This window comes from Stegodyphus dumicola, chromosome 8, assembly GCF_044657685.1.
Source record: "Stegodyphus dumicola isolate Sdum_Otavi_A_Nest chromosome 8, ASM4465768v1".
NCBI classification, from domain to species: Eukaryota; Metazoa; Arthropoda; class Arachnida; order Araneae; family Eresidae; genus Stegodyphus; species Stegodyphus dumicola.
The window spans coordinates 15,313,565-15,337,112 of NC_140775.1; the positions used below are offsets into that span (position 1 = coordinate 15,313,565).

Sequence of the window (23,548 nt, forward strand, 5' to 3'; positions counted from 1 at the left end):
ACGGGTTACTTCTATAAGGTGAATTGTTTTTAACTGTTTGATATATCTGTTTTAGACAGTTCGGTTTTAAATGCAGGATTTAAACCTTGGAGTTTTTTGGGATTAGATTATGGCAAAGCACACGAAGGCTCTCTGCCTAAGGGAAGGCTCTCTGCCACAATGTAATGAATGCACTTTGCATTACTTTGTGTTTAACGCTCGTGTGCAACTGCTAATTGTACTCTGTAATACTGTAAAGAGTCCTACGAGTATTTTTGTGGAAAGTTCCAGAATTGTGAAGTGCTTCTTTTAGTAAAGTAAATTTTATCAAGCTATTATCGGTCAGTGTGCATTCAATCTATTAAGAACCCGTATGCGCTCAACAATATTTACATTACACATGAGAAAAACAAAGAAAACTTCCATGCAGCCAACACGTTCGCTGGAATCTGAAACCGAATCGAAATACCCCTGTTCAGTGATTTTACTGCTTGTCCCTAATGAGTGGATTCCTTGAAATACCAGTGTGGCCTGTTTAATATTAAACTGTTTTATGGTTTTGTTTAATTTTAAACTATTTAAACAACCGATGAGTTTAGTTTTATGGTTGATGAGTTACATTCACACCTGTTTAGTTTTAGACCATTCAAATTATTTAATTTTAAATTGTTAAAACAAACCATCAGCTAGTTTTAAACGGATGGGTGAATTCCTTGAAATTCACTCTGAAACCAGCAGTGTCTGTTTAGTTTTAAACTGAAAGTCGAACAGAAATATCAAGTTAGAATTTTTTAACCCGTCTTTATAATATGTTAAATACAGTTTATTTAATTTTTAATATTATGAAAATGCTAACGGTAAGCCATTCTTCAAAGTGTTAGACTTCTGAAGTCTTCAAATACGAATTTTTTGTCAGCTGATTTTTCACGAATTTTGTTTAGTGGACTTTTAGGACTTTCGACTGATACAAATTGCTTCATTTTAAGAATTATTACGCTCATTCCAAGAAATATCCTACATAAGTATTGCTAATTTGCTCTAAGATTTTCTACTAAAACTACACATCGAGTTATATTTATAAACTCATATTCTTATCTTCCGCTCTTTTTTAAGAACAGCTGATGTTTTAGTCATGTGAAGTAGCTCATATAGAATGCGAATTTCCTCTTCAATTTAAGACCTAACACTACACATTCTTCCATTTTTACCAAATGAAGTTTTCTTTTTCTTTTTATTGTTAATTTTCGGAAGTCCAAAATTCAAACAGTTAACTACACAAAAAAAAAAAAAAAAAAAAGGGGGGGGGGAGAAGGGTTATTTATCAACTTTTAATGAACAGTCTCGACTATTTAAAAGACAAGTGTTGCCACTCACGGAAATAAAATATTTTTATCTTTCATGAGCCAGCATGTTGCCATTCAGTAATCTGTACGGTATTTAACTTTCAAATTTAATCTATCTCTTATTACTTACAAACCGAGCAATAAGCGTAGCTCTTAAAGAATATTTTTAGTTCAAAGAGCATTAGCCCAGAGCGGTTATTAATTTCAAAATGGCCTTTGCGTCCATTCCCATTTCAGACTGTTGCCACCCAATATTATCGCCCTGTATTGTATTTAAAGAAACTAAATAATGAAGAATTTGCATGAACGTTTCTCGCATTGTGAAGAAACAACGGTACCTAGAGCTATCGAATTTTGAATGACGTAGTCTTCCAACCAGACACGGGCACCTTGAAGCCCGAATTTTTAATTTGTTTTATTATCTATTTTATATTTTGTAAAACTTTAACGACTTTTTGATAAACAAACTCAACGATTTCAAAGCGAGTAATGGCAACACTGTACGGGGGGAAAGAAAACATTTTTTATCTCCAGCGTGCGAAACTGTGCATCGGAAATTCTACATATATGCTCTTTTAAATATTTTGTGATATTGCTGTTGAACTGAATTTTATGGTTTAAGTGCGAAGAACGTGATATTTAATAAATAAAATTAACACAAAAAAAGTTAAAAAAGCCCTTTTGGGCATAATATTAAATCTGAAAACTTACAATTTTTTAGACCTTTTTAATTTGATTGATTGAAATAAAAATGTATTTAAATCACAACATATCTAACTAGCTGGACTCATAACAATCATCATATTTTTTCTTTCTATAATTAAAAAAACTAACAAGCGAAATTTAAAAATTTATTCCTGAATATTTTCGTATTTTAAAAACCTAAATCTTCCAAAAAAAGATTATTAAAATTTTACGTATTTTAAATAGTTTATAAACATTTGCCTAGACGCACACGAAACCTTGCATACATGAACTTGGGTAGCGGTCCGTAAGAATTCATAAAATCCATTGTATTCTTTCGTAACAGCGAACAGCTTCAACAAAGTTAGGAACTTTGACCTACCCAGAGAGGGTTAATGACCACCAACAATAAACAACCCTATAGCTCCGGAATGAGCCCAAAATAAACATTCCTTTGGACCCTACACTTCAGATGTTCAGTACTAAACGTGGGAAGAATGCGATTTTCGACACTTCGTTGCTCGAGCAGAATTGAAAGGACTTGGGGTATACTCGCGAGATAAGATTTCAGTAGTTAACAGATAATAAGCAAAACCTCCACCGATTTATTCTGGAGAAGGAAAACAAGCCCCACAGTACACATTTTTAATGAGATTTGTTTCAAAATTAGAGGGGCGGGGAAGAAAAAAGAATCTGAAAGAGTTCAGATTTTAACTGTCGCCCAAAAGGGTATGTTAAGGTTTTTTACGCTTTCACCGAGCTTATCCTGTTAACGCCCCCCCCCTTTTTTTTTTTTTTTTTTTTTGTCTTTTTAGCTTTATAATTAAGCACCGTTCTCTTTGCGCTTACGCCATATACAATTCAACAGAAAAACTACAATTTTAAAAACAGGATAGCACCATATGCTTAGAATTCCCGATACAGTGTTCAGTGTCGGCATAACTTTCTTTTCAGTTTTTCAGTCTTTTCTCATTTTATCTTATCAGTGTTCAGTTTTCTTAGTAAGATGGCTTAAAGACACTTTTTTTTAATCTTTTTATTATTAACGTTTTGTGTGTTAATTTAATAAATATTACGTTCTTCGCACGTACGCCACATAAAATTTAAATTCAACGGTAAAACCACAAAATATTTAAAAAGAGCATACCGTTAGAATTTCTGATAGACAGTCTCGTGCATTGGAGATAAATAATGTTTTATTCCCTACAGTGTTGCCACTTCTCGCTTTCAAATCTTTCAGTTTGTTAATTAAAAATTCATTAAAGTTTTACAAAATGTGAATTAAATAATAAAAATATATATAAACTGAATATGAAAACACTGAATATGTTTAATTACGCAGATCATGAATTAAATGCACTGTTGTTATTTAAATCATCCGATTCAAAAGTTTATGCTTACGAACTGCATCTATTGCTTTCAAATAGCTTAGTTTGTTAATCCACAAAAGACACATTCAGTATGAAAGATAAATATCTTACATTTTGCGGAATGGCAACAGACTAGAATGAAAAGTGAAACGATGGATTTAAAGTGATTCGACGCAAAATACCATTCCGAGACTAATAGCCCTTTTGGGTAACGAAAAACGGAGTATAAAGAACGCCTCAGATAATTAATGAGGTATATTTAAGTTACAGTATGCTTTATAAAACTAAAACTTACTTTAGACTATAATTCAACTTTTTTTTTTTTTTTTTTTTTACCCTCGGCATGCACTTTTAAATCACTATTTAAATTCATTTAAGTAGAGATTTTTACGTATCTTACGAAAATGTGTTCTATCTCTTCACGTATGCTTTTATTGTTTTTTTTAGAAATAAGCATTAATATTCCAGCTGAATTCTTTTGAACTGAATGAATTATTTTTAAGTTCTTTTATTTATTTATTATAGTACTCACTTTTAATTAAGACAGCAAACATTTTGATACTTTTTGATAGTTTGAAATACGTTGGGGAGATTATTCCATTTAAACACAAAATCAATTTTGCGGCTTTCAGATGGCAGACAATAGCTTTTGCATAATAGCCGATAATTAAGTCCAACCAAAACAAATTATTTTTCAGTTTAATTAAATAAATTAAACATTTTTTTTAATGCTCTTATTCAAATATTTGGAATTCTTTAATGTTTCCGGAAAAGGAACTAATTTAAAAATCAATGTTCTCTTCGTCTATAGCGTGCCATACCATTAATTTTCTCGCCAATTTTTAAGTCCGCCACTACATTTGTTTTTAAGACCACGGAGGGACTGGTAGTTCGACCTGGTTTGGGTTCAATCCCAGGCGAACGGGCTAGCTGCATGGTTAGTTTTCGTGGATCATCCTATGTGTAATGTGAACACAAGCCAACTCCCTCAGAAAATTCTCCACGAAGGTATGCCTCCTCTTTGGCAGACAACCCTCGTGACTTCGCTATATTCAAACAGCCTAACCTCCCCGTTAGGCTTTATCGTCTTACCAGAGAACGAGTTGTTCAGATGAAAACTAGCAGTTTGATCCGAGTTCCAAGCCGGCGAATAGGCAGGCTGCATTGGAATTTTTCGTAATTTTCTATATGTAGAAAAGAGAAAATTTCTCTTAGAAAGTTCTCCTCGAAGGAATACCTCTTCTTCGGAAGATTCCCTGTACACTTCAGGCTAATGCTTAATCTTTAAGCTTTAGCCTGAAGTGTACAATTGACAAAGTTCAATATATTTGAATGATAATACTCAGTTCCACCAATTCTAAAGTGGATATAAATGGGAAACAGTTTCAAAGGATGATACTGCTATACCGTTAAAAGTAATATATCACGGTTAAATAAAATTTCAGCTGCAGTTTATGCTGTTAGCTCTAAAAATCATTTGTTTGCTTCAAGACAGAAACAAGTTTTTCTAAAGCAACCTTTAGGAATTCCTTTAGGAATTCCTTTAGGAAGGAATTTTTATGATGCCGCATAATTCTGCAACGCAAAAATTTGATTCCGATACTATCTTTCTTCCACTTTTTGTTCATGATTGCAACATTTTATCTTTATTTTCAACTTTGTTCATTTTGCCCGAACTCAGAAGAGACGTCCGACGGCCACTTTATTTCTTATGGTGAAAGCTTCCAGTTTTTCGAAACCAGGTTGGTTACTAAACAACAAGAAAATCTTGTTAGGTTCACGAATATTTAGGAAGGTCTCTTTAATGCTTCAACAACTCCTTCGTAAGAATAGATGTTGCGAAATAATGCTCCATCACAAAAATTCTTTCTATTCGGAAAAAATTCATCTTTACCTTTGGGCCGAAACGAAAGGTTTCTTTTTTCTTTCTTTCAAGCTAACAGCAGAAACAGCAATTGATATTCCAAGTGATATATTACTTATAACAGCATAGAAGTGCCATCCGTTGAAATAATTTACCATTAGCATCCACTTTAGAATTTCAATAATTTTTTTTTAATTTCGTTGTGCGTGACTTTCGGATCACCTAGTAAATAGAGGCGGTTGTTCGCACGTTTTTTTACACAATTTAGCTTTGCTATTAAAAAAAACAGTTTGCTTGGAATTTTTTTAAACTGCAACTATATTTTTGAAAGAATAAATTATCGTCTGCTACTTGACAGATTTGTATTTGTTTTCGTACAAAATGGCGCTTTTAAAGAAGTAATGGATGGAAAGCTATGTTTGTGCTTTTTCCGAAGAAAATTATTCACATCTAGTTATTAAATAACGCCGTGAAAGCCATGGTCTTTCGATATTTAAAGCTACAATAGGTAACGTTGTCAATAAGAAAGAAAAAAATGTCAAAGTTTCCCTTCCAGTGAAAAACATTGTTCTAAATGCATATCCAATTAAAAAATGTTTCGAATTTTGCGAGGGTAAGATCCTCAATGTTAAAAGAAATCTGCCAAGTCAAAGGAAAGTTTCAGAATCATTAAAATGTTCAGTGTCAACGGTAAACAAAGTGAATAATGCTGATTTGAATCTTAAAACGGCGAAAACACATGTTGTACGTCGTCTTTATCCACGATATAACGCCTAACGCAGAACGCTTTGCGGAATCCTTTATGCGAAACATATATCCGGACAAAAATGGAAAAATGTTGTCACAATAGATGAATTTTGGGTGTATTTAAGTGACTGTAATAAAAGGGGATCCATTTATTAACATCAAAGAGCAGGAGGAGGGAATCTTAAAACATGGTTCAAGGAATCGAAATAAAGTTTTTCAAAACAATTTACGATTGTTGATAGGGAATTTAAAATACAAAAATTTTAGGTAAATATTTTACTCAATACAATCAAAATCGTCTAGAAAATGTGCGAATAGTCTCTGTAAAAATACGATTCATCATTTATGGCGAGTTTTTGTCAGCTTTTCGATGAAATCAATTTCTTATAAATTTGTGCTGGAATTTTTTTCACGTATTTTGTGTTTTGGACAAGTTTTTTTAAATAATAAAACATCGTTAATTCGATGAATAGTTGATTTTGATACCTTCACTTTTCGAGCAACCTGACGGACAAAAATGTCCGATTTCTCCACGAATTCTACTCAATCATTTCCTAAGCTATTTTCCTCATTATTCGGAGCTTTTTTTTAAAATTTGGATCGATATCAACATGTTCGTGATTTCTTGACAGGTTTAAAACTCATTGCATTTCATATTTGACTATTTATTTCAGTAATGCTAAAACACAGCAATTTTGCTGTTTTTGCATCGTTGTTAAGAAGCGTGATATTTCGCTTCGTTCTTAATAACTTTAACGATTTACATTTTCAGATGTATAAGCTATAACGTTCGTGCTCCAGATCACCAAAGAACTGTTATTTTTACTACAACTTATGCGGGAATCTAAACAACATTAAACAGCATTAGTTTGTAAGATCTACAAAATTAGAAAGAAACGTGACAATTTAAAATGAAAATTTTCCCTGAAGAGATATTCCAAGCATTGTGGAGAGGAATGCAATGAGCTGCATTATTTTGTTTAACTAACACCTCGAAAAAAATATTTATGACTTGAAATTTAAAACATACAAAAAGCTGTAAAAATATTAAAATCATAAAAATATTTTTGCACCTTTATTAAATAAAAATATCTACTGTTGCCATTTCATTAAAACCAAATGATTACTGTGGAATTGCATTAAAATTCAGTTCTAAAATACTTTCAACCTTTTAAAGCTCCAACGTTTGTTTACACATCTTTTTTCAAATTGTATAATAATATAAATAGTACATTAGTTACATTTAGTGTATAAAAATACATTAAAGTATTAAAAACGTATCTTAGTATGCGAAAAAAATTAAAAACATAAATATCTAGAGATGCTTGATGTATACGTTACTACAAAATTCCATAATAATTTTATTATTAGGATTTATTCTCCATGCAGCCGAAAACACGAAAAAAAAAAAAAAAAAAAGTAAAGTCTACAATCGGCTTAATATAAAGCGAAAATTTTGTTTTATTCACGATACTCATAAAAATATTTAAAAAAAAACTGTTGCAAAATGTTTGTCACAAGAAATCAAAGTAAAAGAACTTTTTAAATGATTAACTTCGTGCTATTTTCAGAACTGCAATTTTATGATTGAAATAGAGAGTCTTAAGCATAGTCAATTAGCAACAAAGTCTATTTATCGCGAAAGGGAAAACAATTACACCTCAAAACATTAAAAATCATAATACAGATTAAGTAAAAAGAAATATGTCAAAATTGTTTACCTGTAACATCTCAGAGACAGATATTATAACTAACACATGAGAGCAAACGTCAGAGTTGCAAAAAATAATATTACAGACTCATTTCCAAAATCCTAAAGAACTGTTCGATTTTCCAGTAGACAACTTAAGCATCCGAATCTGACTCCTCCCGCAGCCTTCAGCTTAGAACAAACACAATCGGATTCAGTAGCAAAAAGTATATATTCCTAGCTAAAATGATCTCGTGTTGACTCGCTCGGGTGTTTGGGATAGCAACTGGCAAACGGCCGAAGTGAGCAATGAATACTTCGCCGGTTTCACGCATAGGTGGCGCTGTAGCCGCTCGGAATATTTTGAGACGGGAAGAAATAAGCTCCGGGGGTTGTATACGAGTTGCTACCGACAAACATTAGTTAACAATTGCCCTCTTAAAATGCTGTTTGATCTTTAACTAGGGTTACCGTATTTTAGGAGACGTAAAGAAATGTATTTTATTTTATTGCTTTTAAATCGCTTATTTTATTGTTCGAAAACCTTCCAGATGAAATTTGAAAGAATCTTAGGTAGATTAAATTTCAACTGGTTGACGTGTGTAAGATAAAAGTATTTTATTTCCAGCCGCGGCAACACATTGCTTTTATACAGCTGAGTTTGTTTATTAAAATTGAAAGATAAATGTTCTATATTTTTTTCGAATGGCAGCAGTCTCGCGCGCTGGAGATAAAAGTGTTTTCGTTTGGTTTATTTAATTACGGCAGAGTCTAGAAGGTTATCTGCCTAAGGAAAGGGATGCCTTCGTGGATGACCTTTATAACGGAAAATGGCTCATATACACGTTACACATGGGGAGTAAACAATAAAACGCCCATGCAGCCAGTTCATTCGCGAGATTCGAAGCTCGGACCGAACTACCAGTATTCAGCGACTTGACCGTTCGGCCGCTGGTGGGCCTAAAAATATTTTATTTCAAATAGCCACTGCTTGCTTTCGAATCGTTGAGTTTGTCACTCAAAAATTCATTAAAATTTAATAAAATATGAAATAAATAAGAAAACGAATTCGAAATTCAAAATTCGCACTTCCAGGTACACATGTTCGGATGGAGGACTACGTTATTCCAACTTGGGGGACTTTAGGTAGAGAACTACATTATTCAAAATTGGTGGACTTTAGGTACCGTCGTTTTCTCATAATGAGACATACATACATGTGGATTCTTTATTATTTAATTTCTTCAAAAGTAACACAAGGCGATAATAGTTGGTAGCAACAATTTGTATAAGCCATTTATAGAGAATTGATGCAAAATTCCATTTCGAGACTAATGGACTCTTCCAGGGTAATCTCTACATATAATAAAAAAAAGAGTCTGTGTGTCTTTCGTTCGTGCTGCGAATAAGCTAATAGACCCAGGGCTACGAAGTTTGGTATATACGTGCATCTAGAGAAGTGCACTTCGAAGCGATTTTTTAAAAATTCGAATCAGATTTTTTTCATTTTATCTTTTCGATTTTATCGCATCATTTTGAATACTTTCATTCTTTTATAAATGTGGTTTTGGCAACAGTTTTTCATTCAATTGCATACTGGACTGCTGACTGTTGAAAATCAGCGCTGTTGCCACTTGGAAAAATGAAGGCGATCATTCTGTGCAGTTTTTAAGCTAAATGTTTTTCTTGGATACTGGACGTATGTTGAGAGAATGCAACGGGAAGTTGGTTAATTGATTTGTTAGGATAATTAATATTTGCATTAAGAAATATTGCTTATTTCATTGTAATTTTGTTATACGTAATACACTTTTTTTTCCCTTTTTTTTTAATTTTATTTATTTATTTATTTATTTATTTTTTTTTTTTTTTTTTCTGTGAAGTTGTTCTGCAGAGTAAAATTCTGCGCAGTTTTTAAATTTAACGTTTGGTGTTTCCTTCAGGCGGCACATTTAAAAGCCAGACGAAGACTGGTAGCGTAGCTGCTAGTAATAAATAAATAATATTAAATGAAGCTTAAACAAAGGTGGATCAATTATTTATTTTGTTTAATTTTGCATTGCAGCTCAAACTTTGCGCAATAAGTTACAAAATAATCAACAACTTCACTGAACACAATGCTTCGGGTAATGTGTGTGTGTGTGTGATTATGGCAAAGCCTCGCGGGATATCTGCCTAAGAGGAGGGATGCCTTCGTGGAGGACTTTCTAAGGGGAACTGGCTTGTATACACGTTACACATGGGGAAAACCACGAAAACGCCCATGCAGCCAGCCCGTTCGTGGGTAAGATAAAAGTATTTTATTTCCAGCCGCGGCAACACATTGCTTTTATACATCTGAGTTTGTTTATTAAAATTGAAAGATAAATGTCCTATATTTTTTTCGAATGGCAGCAGTCTCGCGCGCTGGAGATAAAAGTGTTTTCGTTTGGTTTATTTAATTACGGCAAAGTCTAGAAGGTTATCTGCCTAAGGAAAGGGATGCCTTCGTGGATGACCTTTATAACGGAAAATGGCTCATATACACGCTACACATGGAGAAAGCCACGAAAACGCTCATCCAAGTCAGCCGGGATTCGAACCTCGGACCGAACTACCAGTGTTCAGCGATTTTACCGCTCGGCCGCTGGTGGGCCTGTTTCGAGTAAAAACACTGTTAAACATTGTCAAGCACTAAACATAGCGCACCTAAGCCACATACACTTTCTTCTCGTCGCCTTTTCTAATATAAGATTAGCATTTTTCAGGGAAGAAAATGCAAAAAATTATCTGTGTTCCTGTTGGGATTCCCAAGCACGAATTTTCAGTTACTAGATGGACTTGCTAAACACATACTCTACGAAAGCAGACACGGGAGATTCAAAGGGCGACTGGAAAAAGCACGAACTCGACCAAATACTGGTGATGACGAGTTCTTGCCTATCAATTTTAGTTTTAGAGCACCTTTAACATCTCTTTAAGAATTTTTGTAAAGATTTTTGTAAAAATCACCAGTACTTTTACAAAAAACTCATCTTTACCACTATTTTCCAAACCTCTTCATCACCAGTACTTTTACAAAAAACTCTTCATCACCACTATTTTCCAAACCTCTTCATCACCAGTACTTTTACAAAAAATTCATCATCACCACTATTTTCCAAACCTCTTCATCACCAGTAATTTTACAAAAAACTCTTCATCACCACTATTTTCCAAACCTCTTCATCACCAGTAATTTTACAAAAAACTCTTCATCACCACTATTTTCCAAAACTCGTCATCAGCACTATTTTTACAAAAAATTAGAATAGATTACTCGTCATTACCAATACTTTTACAAAACATTCGAATTCTAAGAATTCTACATTGTAAATATACTGGTGATGACGAGTTCTTGTCTATCACATTTTAGTTTTAGCGCACCTTTAATATCTCTCAGAATTTTTTGGAACAGGAAGGGCAAAAAATCACACATGATTTCCTTGTACGTGTTATTAAATTACATATAGTTTTGGCCGCAGTTCATTAAAACTTGGTTCATCAAATTATTCCAACTTCAGGGCAAGGATCTCTGAACTTTGATATAAATCAACTATAAGCATATAATAAGGTATTTTCACAGCATTTTTAATCAGAAAAACGCAAAAGTTTGTTTATGAACTGCTACGTAAAATTTAATGCAAAAGTTTATTAATGAATGGTTCGTAACGTTTCTGGAAATTATTTAACCGATACTGTACCCTTAATACTGAGAAAACATCCCTTATTAGAACAGAGCCTGCGTGAACCTAATGTAATATTTATGACATTAGGTTCACGCCGGTCATTACATCAGGTTTCTAAATTAAAATTAGCCCCCCCCCCAAAAAAAAACCTCAGTTTAGTGGAAATGTTTTCAAATACACACATTTTTTTTTTGTTCCTGAAAAAGAGAGACCTGTGTTTTATCTCCTCAAAATCAAGTTATTGAAAATCCACGTCAAAGTAAGGTTTTTTTTACCCCCGTAATTTAAAATAGCTGACTATAATCAAAATCAATGTATTTGGCCAATTAACCTCTTTCTTGGCGACATTTGTCAATTTTTATAATACATTTTAAACTTATTCGGCGACTTTATTTTTTATTTGGCTATTTTACTTCAGGGCAAAAATTTTTTCCATAACACTTTGATAGGCTCATCAGCGTCCGAGCGGTAAAAGCCGCTGAACACTGTTAGTTCGGTCAGGGGTCAGTCCCGCGAACGGGCTGGGTGCACGGGCGTTTTCGTGTTTTTCCCATGTGTAAGGTGGATACCAACCAGTTTCCCTTATAAAAAACATCCACGGGGCATCCCTTCCTTTTCGTGTAGTGCTAGGGCGCAGCACGTAATAAGTAACACTTATTAACACACATATTAACCGAACAGTTGATCACAATAAATGAGATAGTTTCTCTGTTTTCGTACAAAACAGGACGAGACTTCAGCAATCGGATAATAATATCCAAATGATAATATTAACCGAGACCATATTAATCAGATTCTACAGTAAGTGTAACAGCAATAATCTAAGTTTACGAAAGAGAAGTTTGGGAAGATTAGACAGCCATAGTGAAGCTCCTCTGCGATTATCTGTCATTATTGATGTTCTACCAGCTTAGTAAGCTTTTCTGCGATTGAAAATCTTTCTACGAGTATTGCGATTGAAAATCTTTCTAGTCGTAATCTTACTAGGATTTAAATTGAAAATTTTTATAATTTGTAAATACTTGAAATCACGTTTCCTGTTCAAAAACATATTTTATTAAATTATTTTGAAGTTCAAAATAAGCATTTAGGTGTTTTTTATAGTTATATTTATCCAGTGCTGTGGTGGTTACTAGTAAACATGGAACGAAATATGTGCGGCAGTCTAGAAGATTAGATTGGGATTTAGTTGTAAGTCAAGTTTAACCTTATTACATTTTGCCTTAGAACGCCCATAAAAGTGTATGTGCCCCTTTCGCCAGCCCATAAAGAGTCTGAGTTAAACTAATACGCCGAATAACGATTATTGGATGTGTTAAGGTGTAAGAATCAGAGTAATAGTCATGGATTTGCAGCACTAGTTTCGACGGTTTAAAACACAACCTCCTTCTTCAGCTGTAGATGTGCAAATGACAAAACAGAACCTGTGGTCAGGCGATAACATAGTAGCACCAGCAACTTGACTGCTTTCCTATCATTGTTACCACCTGAGCATAGATTTCCCTTTTCGTCATTTGCACGTCTGCAGCTGAAGAAGAGGGCTCTATATTGAAACTTATAAATGTACGATTAATACAGTCATTCTTGTTGCCTTAGCACCTCCAATAACTATATAACGGTGTCCCATGGGAAGGTATAGGCACTTTTACGGAGACTAGTTTTTTAACTTGGAAATAAGCAACATGTAATAATGAACTGGCAGTCTTTAGTCGCAGCATATTTATGCAAGTAGAATTTTAATTTATAAGGCAAACGAAAACGCTACTCACATAGCGCTGCCTAAAGTAAAAATTCTGAATGGCTTTTACTATGGTCAACACTGGCCGGCTTTCATAAAGGTGCGGAACCCCTACTCACTGATTTTTTTGCTTTATTGTAAACTTGCGAATTTCCATAAAGATTTTCTCTTTTACCCAGGCCAACACTGGCTAACTTGCATAAAGGTGCCGGAACCCTTACTCAGTGATTTCTTTGCTTATTGTAGCTTGGGATTTTTCATAAAGATGATGGCTTTTACGATGGCCAACACTGGTCGACTTGCATAAAGGCGCCGGAACCCTTACTCATCTTACTTATTCCTTTGCCTTATTTTAGGGTTGAGAATTTCCATAAAGATCCTAACTTTACATCCTACATATTTCCCAGCTTCAGTAAAAAATTAATACTATTACAAAACTACTATCAACTTACAGAACTGACATACATTTTGTTCAATAACTGTAAATTACATAAATTATTCGCAGATCATTTATTAACTTTTTTTAGGAACTGTCCCATTCTTTACACACACAAAAAAGCAATTTTCTGTTTCTATGCAACTGTAGGAACAGTTTCACTCTTACACGTTAGACATTAACCTGCGGCTCTTTGAAGGATTATTTGTGGCTCTCGATAAATGTACCCCAGTTCCCTTTTCATTTTTGTGTTATTATATTTTAAAAAATTATTATCGTTCCGTATGTGTTTCAAAATGTCTTTTAAATTACAGACAACAAATATGAAAGACTAAGTGCAACGTTGTAACAAATTTCATTTCCGTCCATCGTCTCTTGAATTTTCTCTGAATCCATTTGAAATTAACATAATTCAAGGTGAGTTTTCCATTCCCAATATAATTACGACCCAAAAAGCATCTGGAGAATTAGAATTAATAGAGATGCAAGAAGACCAAGCTCTACAATTAAAATATAAATCGACGCCGATGACTGAATTTTGGAATTTGTACCAGAATCGAAGTATCCTGAATTAAAAAAGGCTGCTTGTCGAATTATTTCAATATTAGGAACAACGTATTTATGTGAATCATTTTATTCCACTTTAAAAATTTATGAAATCCAAACACCGATCAGTTTTTACTACCAGCATTTCAAAGAATTACTGAGAAGTGCTGTCACCAAGTATTCACCAAATTTTAAAGAATTATCATGCAGCTCGCGAAAAATTTCAAATTTTGAAAAATGGCTCGGACAGTCAAGGAGCTTGGCCACTCCTGCTATATAGATTCCGAAATATTAAGAAATTTAAAAATCTTTAAATCTGATTTCAAATTCTATTTGCCATTTATAGGTATTTTTTCGCTCCTTCCAGCACGCTTTCGTGGTGTAACGGTCGCACACTCGGCGCATATTCAAGTCCCGGCGAGGGCACTGCTTATTTTTCACGTCTCCTGTTTCAAAAAAATCTAAAGACTCTACAGTGGAGCCCGAACCAAAAGGTGGTGGACGATAATTCGTCACCAACAGGATTTGACGATTGGAACCCTAATCTCAGTCGCCTTTTAAAGGGGGCTGTATATAAGGTATTTTCTTGCTCTTTACAGATGCCTTCGTGGTGTAACGGTAGCACACTCGGCGCGTATTTAAAAGGTCCTAGTTCGAGTCCCGGCAAGGACATTGCTCATTTTTCATGTCTCCTACTTCAAAATAATATAATGGCTCTGCAGCCCTATTACTTTATTACACATGAAATTACTATATTTACTAATTATTTATAATAGCAGATTCTGTGAAATTTTTTGGAAGAACATTTTTCAAAATTAGTTTCTTACATTAAAGTTAACATTTGTGCTTTATGTACCACAGTCTATAGGTTCTGTTCCAAATAACAATCACAGGGTGATTATGGTATTGCGCTTTCGTTTCTCTGCAGTTATATCTCTACCTATACCTACTTCCTACATGACCCGAATATAGATGCTCACTTTCTCGTGAAAATAAGCGGCCAGTCGGAGGTGGTATTTATTTTTGAATATTTTTTGTGTTCTTACTTCTGTCTTTCTGCTGGTCCCCTCTGGAGGCGGCCATCTCAGAACCCGTGCAAGTGGTGGCATCCGAGTGGTTGCCCAAGTCGTTGTCCTCGTCATCGTCTTCGTCGCCCTGTTCGTCGGACGTGGACGATGCGGAACCCTCAGAAGAATCTTCCGAGCTGAGGCCAGCGGGATGCCTAGCACCTCGGTATAACTGTTGCTGCTGCTGACGCCGTTGCCTGGCAACCCGAGGAAGAGTCGATGTGGCGGCTGAAGAAAGGGGAGGTCCGTTGGTAGTAGCCTGGAGGGAGGAATACTGCTGCCGCTTGGCGTTCGAACCGAGCAGTTGTCCCCAGGATCCGAATTTGGCAGGGGGGTGGAAGCCCTCTACCTCGTCGGCAGGCGAGGAATAACGAACGACATCCGGCGTGGTGAAGTCTTTGGACTTTGGGAATGCCTCCTCCAGGGCGGAAACTGGAATTAAAAATGCAAGAACAGAGTTAAAAGGAGGATCAGGCTTGTTGACGAATAAATCCGTTTCCTTTCAAGGAAACGTCTAAATATTTGATCCACAGAGAAATCATAAATCCCCTCGACGCTCTCTGTTCCGCGAAACTGGTTCACAGAAAAGAAAAGATTTCGCTCTGTAACTCTAAACTCAGTTTTGATCTTCCGCTCTTTTAGATCCTAGACTTCATGCGTAGTAAGAAAAATGATAACGGCGAATTGAAACGGCATAAAAGCATACTATCTATCTCATGCAGCTGCCCTCAGTGTATAAATTTTCCTTTCAGAGAATTACTAAAGAGCACCCATTGTTTGCACCCAAACAGAGAAACCTAAAGAACATTTAGATTTGAATTTTAATTTAGCTTTCAGAAACTGGCAACAGCGTATTATTTTTATCTCTTTGTGATTATGGAGCTATAATGATGATGTTCTTCGCACAGTACATGTTTTGTTATGTTTAATAAGAGTTCCTTTTTCATTGTACACGGATCAGATAGCTTTTAAACATTCAATCTTTTTTCGAAGATGTTTTAAGAGCGGCACTGTTACCATTTGCATCCAAACAATAAATCTTTCGAAAATAAAGTTACGCAGTTTTTCGCAGTCCAAATTATTCGACGGAACTTATTATTAAAAATGAACATTAAGGTTTTAAAAAATTAAATACATGAAGCAATATAAAAAAAATTCCCCCAGACATTTCGTTTATGATCTTCTAACGTAAAAGTATTTACGATTGCCAATTCATGAAATTAAATCTATATTACTTACAAATTCAGCTCAAAAGGAAGCTCCTGTGTTTGTTTCTACATTTCTTATCTAAACATAAAACGGTATACGCGGAAAAAATGCATTCTGAAATTTAAATCAATCAATTTTATAAAAATTACGAAATTCACTTTTTTTACGGTCCTCGGGTCCATACACCTATATTTTTGACCAAGATATTTAGTTTCAAAATTTTGAATATCAAATGTCATTTCCATCTTGCGATGGTAATGTATCAGTTAATAATTCACTGGTCATTCAGAGCTTAAACTCCGCCGGATCCCATCGAAGCCCGGCTCTGATTGCTCTCAATTTCTGAGGTAAATCGTAATTCTAGCCCGCACACACCGGAAACCTAAATAAAAGGGTTCCGGCTCTTCATTTATGTAACTGAAACACGGTTTCAGGAGATAATTTTTATGCTAATGCATGTCTGTCTTTCTCCGTTACTTTGACGGCAGGTAAGACTTTGGGAAAGAAATGTCTCCAATCCACATCTCTTCTCCGACTCCGAGCATGGCCAACTACAGGAAGTAGTTGTAGTTGGAAGTAAATGGAAGTTCTTGTAGTTGGCCATGCTCCGACTGACGCACGCTGACCGCCGCGATTAGCTTGCGGTGAGCAAGATGTTTGCCTGCTGTCGTGAGGTGTGTCGCTACGTAGTTCGTAGAGCGCTTGAGGTGGAATGAATGCTGTAAATGCTGGGTCCAGGAGGATATCTTTCAGGTAGAGGCTTTTTCTTCAGGCAGTGCAATAAATTTATAATAGCGGGTAAAATGTTTTTTTTTCCGAAAGTACCAAAGTGATTACCTTAGTCGTGCCCATCCAGCGACAGTGACCTTTCACTGCAGAGTTCCTGCAGACTTGAACAATGTAACCGATAGGATTCCGGGAAAATTTTATTGTCCAATCCCATTCTGCTAGAATTACAGCTGCAAGGTTTCGCGGTGAGAAAACGTCGGTATCTTTTCCCGTTGGCTACTATTAGCTTCGAAAAAAGTAAAATTAAATTGTAACCCTCAGCTTTTTGAAAGGGAGAGGTTTTCCGAAAGTGTGAAGACCCCCTGTAGTGTTTATTCTAAGGTTAGATGAAAATTTTTTCGCTTTATTAGGTCGTTAAATACTCTCCCGGCAGGCAAAGGGGGAGGTCTCGGTTGACGCAGCTAGGTCATACCGTTGAAACGTTGGAAATTCGTTTTATTGTCTCTTTCATATTTCGTAAAACTTTAATGAATTTTTATTAGATAATTCAACGATTTCAAATCGAGCAATGGCAACACTGTACGGAGGGGAAAAAAAAACTTTTTTTATCTCCGGTTCGCGAGACTCTGTATCGAAAAATTTAAAGATAACCAACCTACTTTTAATTATTTTGCGATATAGCTGTTGAATTGAATTTTATGGTTTAAGTGCGAAGAACGTGATATTTAATAAATAAAGGTAACACAGAAAACGTTAAAAAAAAACGCCCCTTTGGGCGTAATATAAAATCTGATAGCTGCCAAACTGTTTTTTTTTAGAATTCATTTTATTAACTTTTTTCTTATTCTTATTTATTTATTTTTAGAAAGTTATACACACACATTACAAAACAAAAGAAAAAGTAATTTTCATCATCTTCATTATTAAATTGCAATATTAAGTAAAATGTGCGTAGCAAATACAATATAAACTAACATTGACACAGGATATGCGTAACACACGCACAGACACACATACCAAAAAAAAAAAAAAAAAGTTTATATGGGAAACAAAATTCATCGTAACTATCATTATCACTACTAATAAAAATTACTAATAATAAAAAAACAATGTTTTTTTTTTCCACCAAGTTTTAGAATCCCTGTTTAGGTAGTTTCCTCCTGATAGTTAACTATAATAAAAATCTTCATTTCGCAATTCCAGAGCAGCTTTATTCAACTGTTCAGTCGTCATTAAAAGTAGACGATATTATTTGAGATCGGTAGTGTATAAAAAACTTGCTTACCGTGAATGTGTATAACACCACAGATACTTTTCTTCGAAATATTTAGCAGTATTATAAGTACCGTATATTCTGCCGTATAAAATAAACTTTTAATACAAAACAATTTAAGACCGAAATTTAGGGTTCGCGTTATATGCCGAATATAAAAATGATAGATTAAAAATAAAGAAAAAATCAGTATACACAAATTAGACTTTTTACGTGTACCTAAATGCCGTTTATTGAGAAAAAAAAAAAAAAAATGACATACCTTATGAACTTAAAAATTCTCATTATTCGATAACATGAAAGGTTCGTCATGTTAGTCTTCCGTTACATGTTCAGGCACATGATGGAAGTCTCTTTCCTCTTCACATTTCACCAACATTAAATATCCTTATTGCAGCACAATTTCCATTTTCTTTCGTAAACTGAATGATTCTGCATTTGAAACCAGCACCGTATTGTTTAGTTTGGCAGGAGCCATATTTGCTCCTAAAAAGAACACTAGACAGTTGTATTTCAACTAAAGCAAACGCAATGTACACTGCGTAATAAAAAATTTTTTTAAAAAAGTAAAAAAGTAAAAAAGGACAGTTCTATATCTTCCGTTCTACTGGACCGATTCGCGAAATTTAACTTACGTTTTTCATGTCTCGAAAGCTCGACATAGGATTAGATTTATATAATGATCTAATTTAGGTATTTTGACACAAAATTGGACTTTTTCTAAAATAACATACCATTGTTTTTCCATATTTCAATTCTACGACTCAAATTACGCCAAATTACCAAGTTTTTTAAAAAATTAGCTCTCAAAATTTTAGCTCCGCAATGTTAATTGAGTTTGATATATATTTATTAATCTGTCTTTTTTATTAAACGTATTTGATTCTTCCTTTCACATTTCGAAATTCAGGTTCATTTCAAATAAAACTCGCTTCTTTTGTATGATTTATTTTTAAAATTTGTATTTTTAAATAATTTTTATAATGTTTTCAAAAACAATTTTGAATTATAATTTGTAAAATGTTTACCATCATCTTAAAGTAGACGTAGTTCTAAGCATACATGCAAAAAATTACATTGTTTTTTATTCAAAATTTCCGAAGATATACGTGAATTTATATATTGGCGCGTTTTGAAATTTGGCATATTTGTTGAAAGCGATAAAACATCAAATGCGGTTTGCTAAAATTATTTGAGAGTAGGAACGATGTGAATTTTTTTCCACCTAGGGCATAATAGAAGGGAAAGGAAAATTGATTGCCATATATTAAGAAGATCGCCAAGTGAATTATTCTTGGCGCAAACTGAAAAAATTGCGCCAAGATAAATTTTTGAATTTCTCCGTAAATTTCGCACCAAATTTTACAAAACTTAATATCTAGTATAATTTGAGTAGTAGAATCGAAATATGGAAAAACATTGGTATGTTATTTCAGGAAAAGTCCGATACCTGTGTTAGAACAATGCTAAATATATGTATCTAATATACAGGGTGCGGAAGGGAAACTTCCTTATTTGAAACGCGTGCCATCTAGCGACATTTATTCCGAGAAGGGTAATAACGCTCATTGAAAAGAGCGGTATCTAGTTTTATGTATGTAGGTTTAGTACCGATCATGCAGTGGACGAGAGAGGAGCGCGTGTTCTCCGTGGAATAGTACTTCAAAGTACTGCATTTTCATCCATATAAATTGGCATTGGTGCAAAAACTTAATCCACGCGATTTTCTGTCACGAAGAAATGCATGCAAAGCCATTCTTGACAATACGCGTCATGATTCCCTTGTGTTCTTTAGCGATGAGGGTCATTTTCATCTTTCCGGGTGCAGCATGCATTAAGCAAAACATACGATAATGGAGTGGCACGAATCCCCGAGAGTTTCATGAGCAGCCCCTCCATACAGAACGTGTTACTGTTTGGTGTGCATTGTCCAGAATAGGACCATGTTTTTTTTTTTTTTTTTTTTTTTTTTTTTTTTTTTGAGAACATTTCCCTGGACGCCTTATTTCCTTACGAGGCGATTGTCAGTGGCCAGTACGCTCGCCTGATTTAGCCCCGTGTGATTTCTTTTTATGGGGCTATCTGAAATCTCTAACTGCCGAAGACCCTGACTCAACTGAAGTTGGATCGGTATTTGTGTGCTGTGATACTACGAAAAGCTTTAGGCTGCCTGAAGCCTATTCTGTTTTTTCTTCAGAAATATTTGCCATCTATAATGTTCTAATATATATTTCTAAACAGCACTCCAAGAAATACGAACATCATATTAATATACGAACATTTCTAAACAGCACTCCAAGAAATACGAACTCGTACATCATCTATACGGATTGCAAAAGTGCCCTGATGTCGATGAAAATCTTCTATAATAATAACAACCCCTTTAGTTTGGGAAGTAGCTAAGCTAGATCAAAGTTTGAAACATCAGGGTTACAGCATCATTTACTGCTGGGTACCTGGACACGTTGGAATCAAGGGGAATGAATTAGCAGATATTGCAGCTAAGTCGCCTGTTGAAAGTGCCCACCAGTCTATTCCCTTTAGAGATATTCAGAAGGTCATCAAAAGCAGAATGTTAGATAAATGACAGAAGTTATGGGAGACTCGAGTGAACAATAAATTGAGACGTGTAAAAGACCGGGTGCAGTGTTGGGAATTGAATAGAAATCGTAAGGAGGACTCGCCTTCGTATCGGTCATTCAAGAATACCTCATCAGTATTTACTGAATGGAGGAAATGAACCTATATGCAGTTCATGTAGTTCTCTTTTATCCATTGAACATATTTTAATTAATTGTGCTCTTTTAATTCCTCAAAGATTACAGTTTTTTTCATAAAACAAATCCGACATTGATGGATTTAATTGGGGAACAATCCCATTTTAATATCTTTAGGTTTTTTAAAAGCAATCAAAATGTATCATAGCATTTAAATTTTAACTAGATCTGGTCATTTAACATAAACCAACTTTTGACAAGTGTTTTCCACACAGAGAATAGTTTTAAACATAGGTTTCAAATTTCAACTATTGCTGTCCTTTTATTTCATACCTTCATTTTGTTCTTATACTCAATTATGTCACGCAGTTATACTGTAATTTTGCATAGAAGTACTTTAGTGTGATTCTGGCGATTGTTTCCGTATTTCCACGTTTGTATATATAACCCTACGCTTAGCGCATCATAACCGCTGGGTTATGCGCCAAAACTCAACACCTATCAACCCTGGCTCAACTGAAGAATAATATTCAAGCTACTATCGACAACATACCCGTTGATATGCTGGTAAAAGTGGAAAGAAGCTTCAAAACTCGACTCTCTCAATGCGTTGACCAGAACGAAGGCCACCTTAATGATATTATTTTAAAACCGAAATAAAAAAAGTTTTAAGTGTCTTTCTATAACTTGGGAAATATTAAACTGATATCGCTTATACTATTTGTGTTATTCATTTTTAAAATAAGGTAGTTCTAATGCCGCACCCTATATATCCTAAATCGCGCTTACGAGACATGAAAAACGCAATTTGAAATTTGTCAATCGGTCCAGTAGAACGGAAGATGCAGATGTGTCCCCCCCCTTTTTTTGGCCCATTGTACCTAAGCCTTCGATGTTCAGTTCAAAAGCCTACAGAAAGTGAAAACATCTGGCTCCTAATTTCGCGAATTCATTCGGGTCGAAAGGGGATTCTTACCCCAAATTCTGTTCCTCTGTTCTCGAAACCCTAGAGTAACATTCTTGTGTACCTCTGCATTGAATACAACACACCCGCTTTGCAAAATTTACTCCTTCAAACATTTTACCTCATACACATACTATTATTCCCCTTTTGTTTGTCAGTTCAGTATACCATAGTTCGAATGAATGACTTCAAAAGATATGAGAAAAGATCTCCGTAAAGAAAAGGGTTCGCGTTATACGGCAAATATACCTAAAAATTAATAAATGGAGTCCGAAATTATAGGTGCCGAATCGAATAAACGAAAGCGTGAAACTCGCTTCGATATAAATTGTATGAGAATGAGAATGAGAGAATTAAAAAGTAGAGAAAAAATCCAACATTTGGCAACTTGTATATATGTTTTATAGACTTGGCGACAACATTAAACAAATATTAAATAAATAATATTCCATAAAAATTAAAGGAAAATGGATCTATTATTTTGTATTATTTTACAACATACTTTGTTCTACAATAAGCAATAAAGTTAACAAAATAAATCAGTTCATGAAATTAATTAAAAAAAAAAAAAAAACTTTACCGTACACAATATTTCGTGTAAAAACATTGTTAATCATCAACAAACATTTAAGTATTAATCAGCTGAGTGCGTCCACACCATACGATTATTTTTTTTCTTTTCCCCTTTTCTAATATAAGATTATCTGAACTTATCTGTGTTAATTGAGTAACGTATGAAACAAATATTAAAATTATGGCCATTAGATTAATCAAGTTAACATCTATTTGCGTGATTTACGGATAAGCCTCAGAATTGACCCCTCCCCCCCCAAAAAAAATGTGTTTTCATCACTTCAGTTACCATTTCTCCCTCCTTTCTGCATGCCTTCGTGGTGTAACGGTTAGCACACTCGGCGCCTGTTCGAGAGGTCTAGGTTCGAGTCCTGGCGAGGACATTGCTCACTATTTATGTTTCCTGCTTAGAAAATAACCTAATAACTCTATGGACCTATCTATGATTAATTCAGGTTCAGGTTATTTGAATATGCAAAGCACAAGAGGGCAATCTGCCTAAGGGAAATGATGCCTTCGTGAAGGAATTTCTAAGGGAAACTGGCTCGTATTGACGTTACACATGCAAAAATCAACGAAAACAAGCCACAAACAAACCACAAGCGCAACCCGTTTGCCTAGACTCTAACCTAGGTCGAACTACCAGTATTTAGTGGTCGTAACCACTCGTGAGGATCGATTAATTCAGACTTTTATCTAAATATCAGTTAAATAAAACGCAAGAGTGAATAAATGGAAGCTTTGGCGTAAGTCTTTTGTTTCGCTCAATTACTTCTTTATCGTCTCCTCAGCCATGTCACTACCAATGGCGGAGTGCTTAAGACCACTGAATATTGATATTTCGACCTGGTTTAGGTTCGAATCCAGGTGTTTCGCTACATGGTTGGTTTTCGTGATTTTTCCTATGTGTAA

General features: G+C 34.7%; 1 protein-coding gene across 3 annotated transcripts in view; it reads right to left on the reverse strand.

Annotated features, from left to right (window-relative positions):
* Positions 1–23,548, reverse strand: part of LOC118182352 (teneurin-m-like) — an 828,075-nt gene that overhangs the window by 169,319 nt on the left and 635,208 nt on the right. For 2 of the 3 annotated variants that reach the window (XM_085821598.1, XM_085821597.1), the window contains exon 7: positions 15,151–15,603. In XM_085821598.1, coding sequence (XP_085677724.1) covers positions 15,151–15,603 — 453 coding nt within the window. Of the gene's footprint in view, positions 1–7,708; positions 7,951–15,150; positions 15,604–23,548 lie in introns of those variants that run through there. The other variant, XM_085821599.1, reaches the window with a different exon arrangement.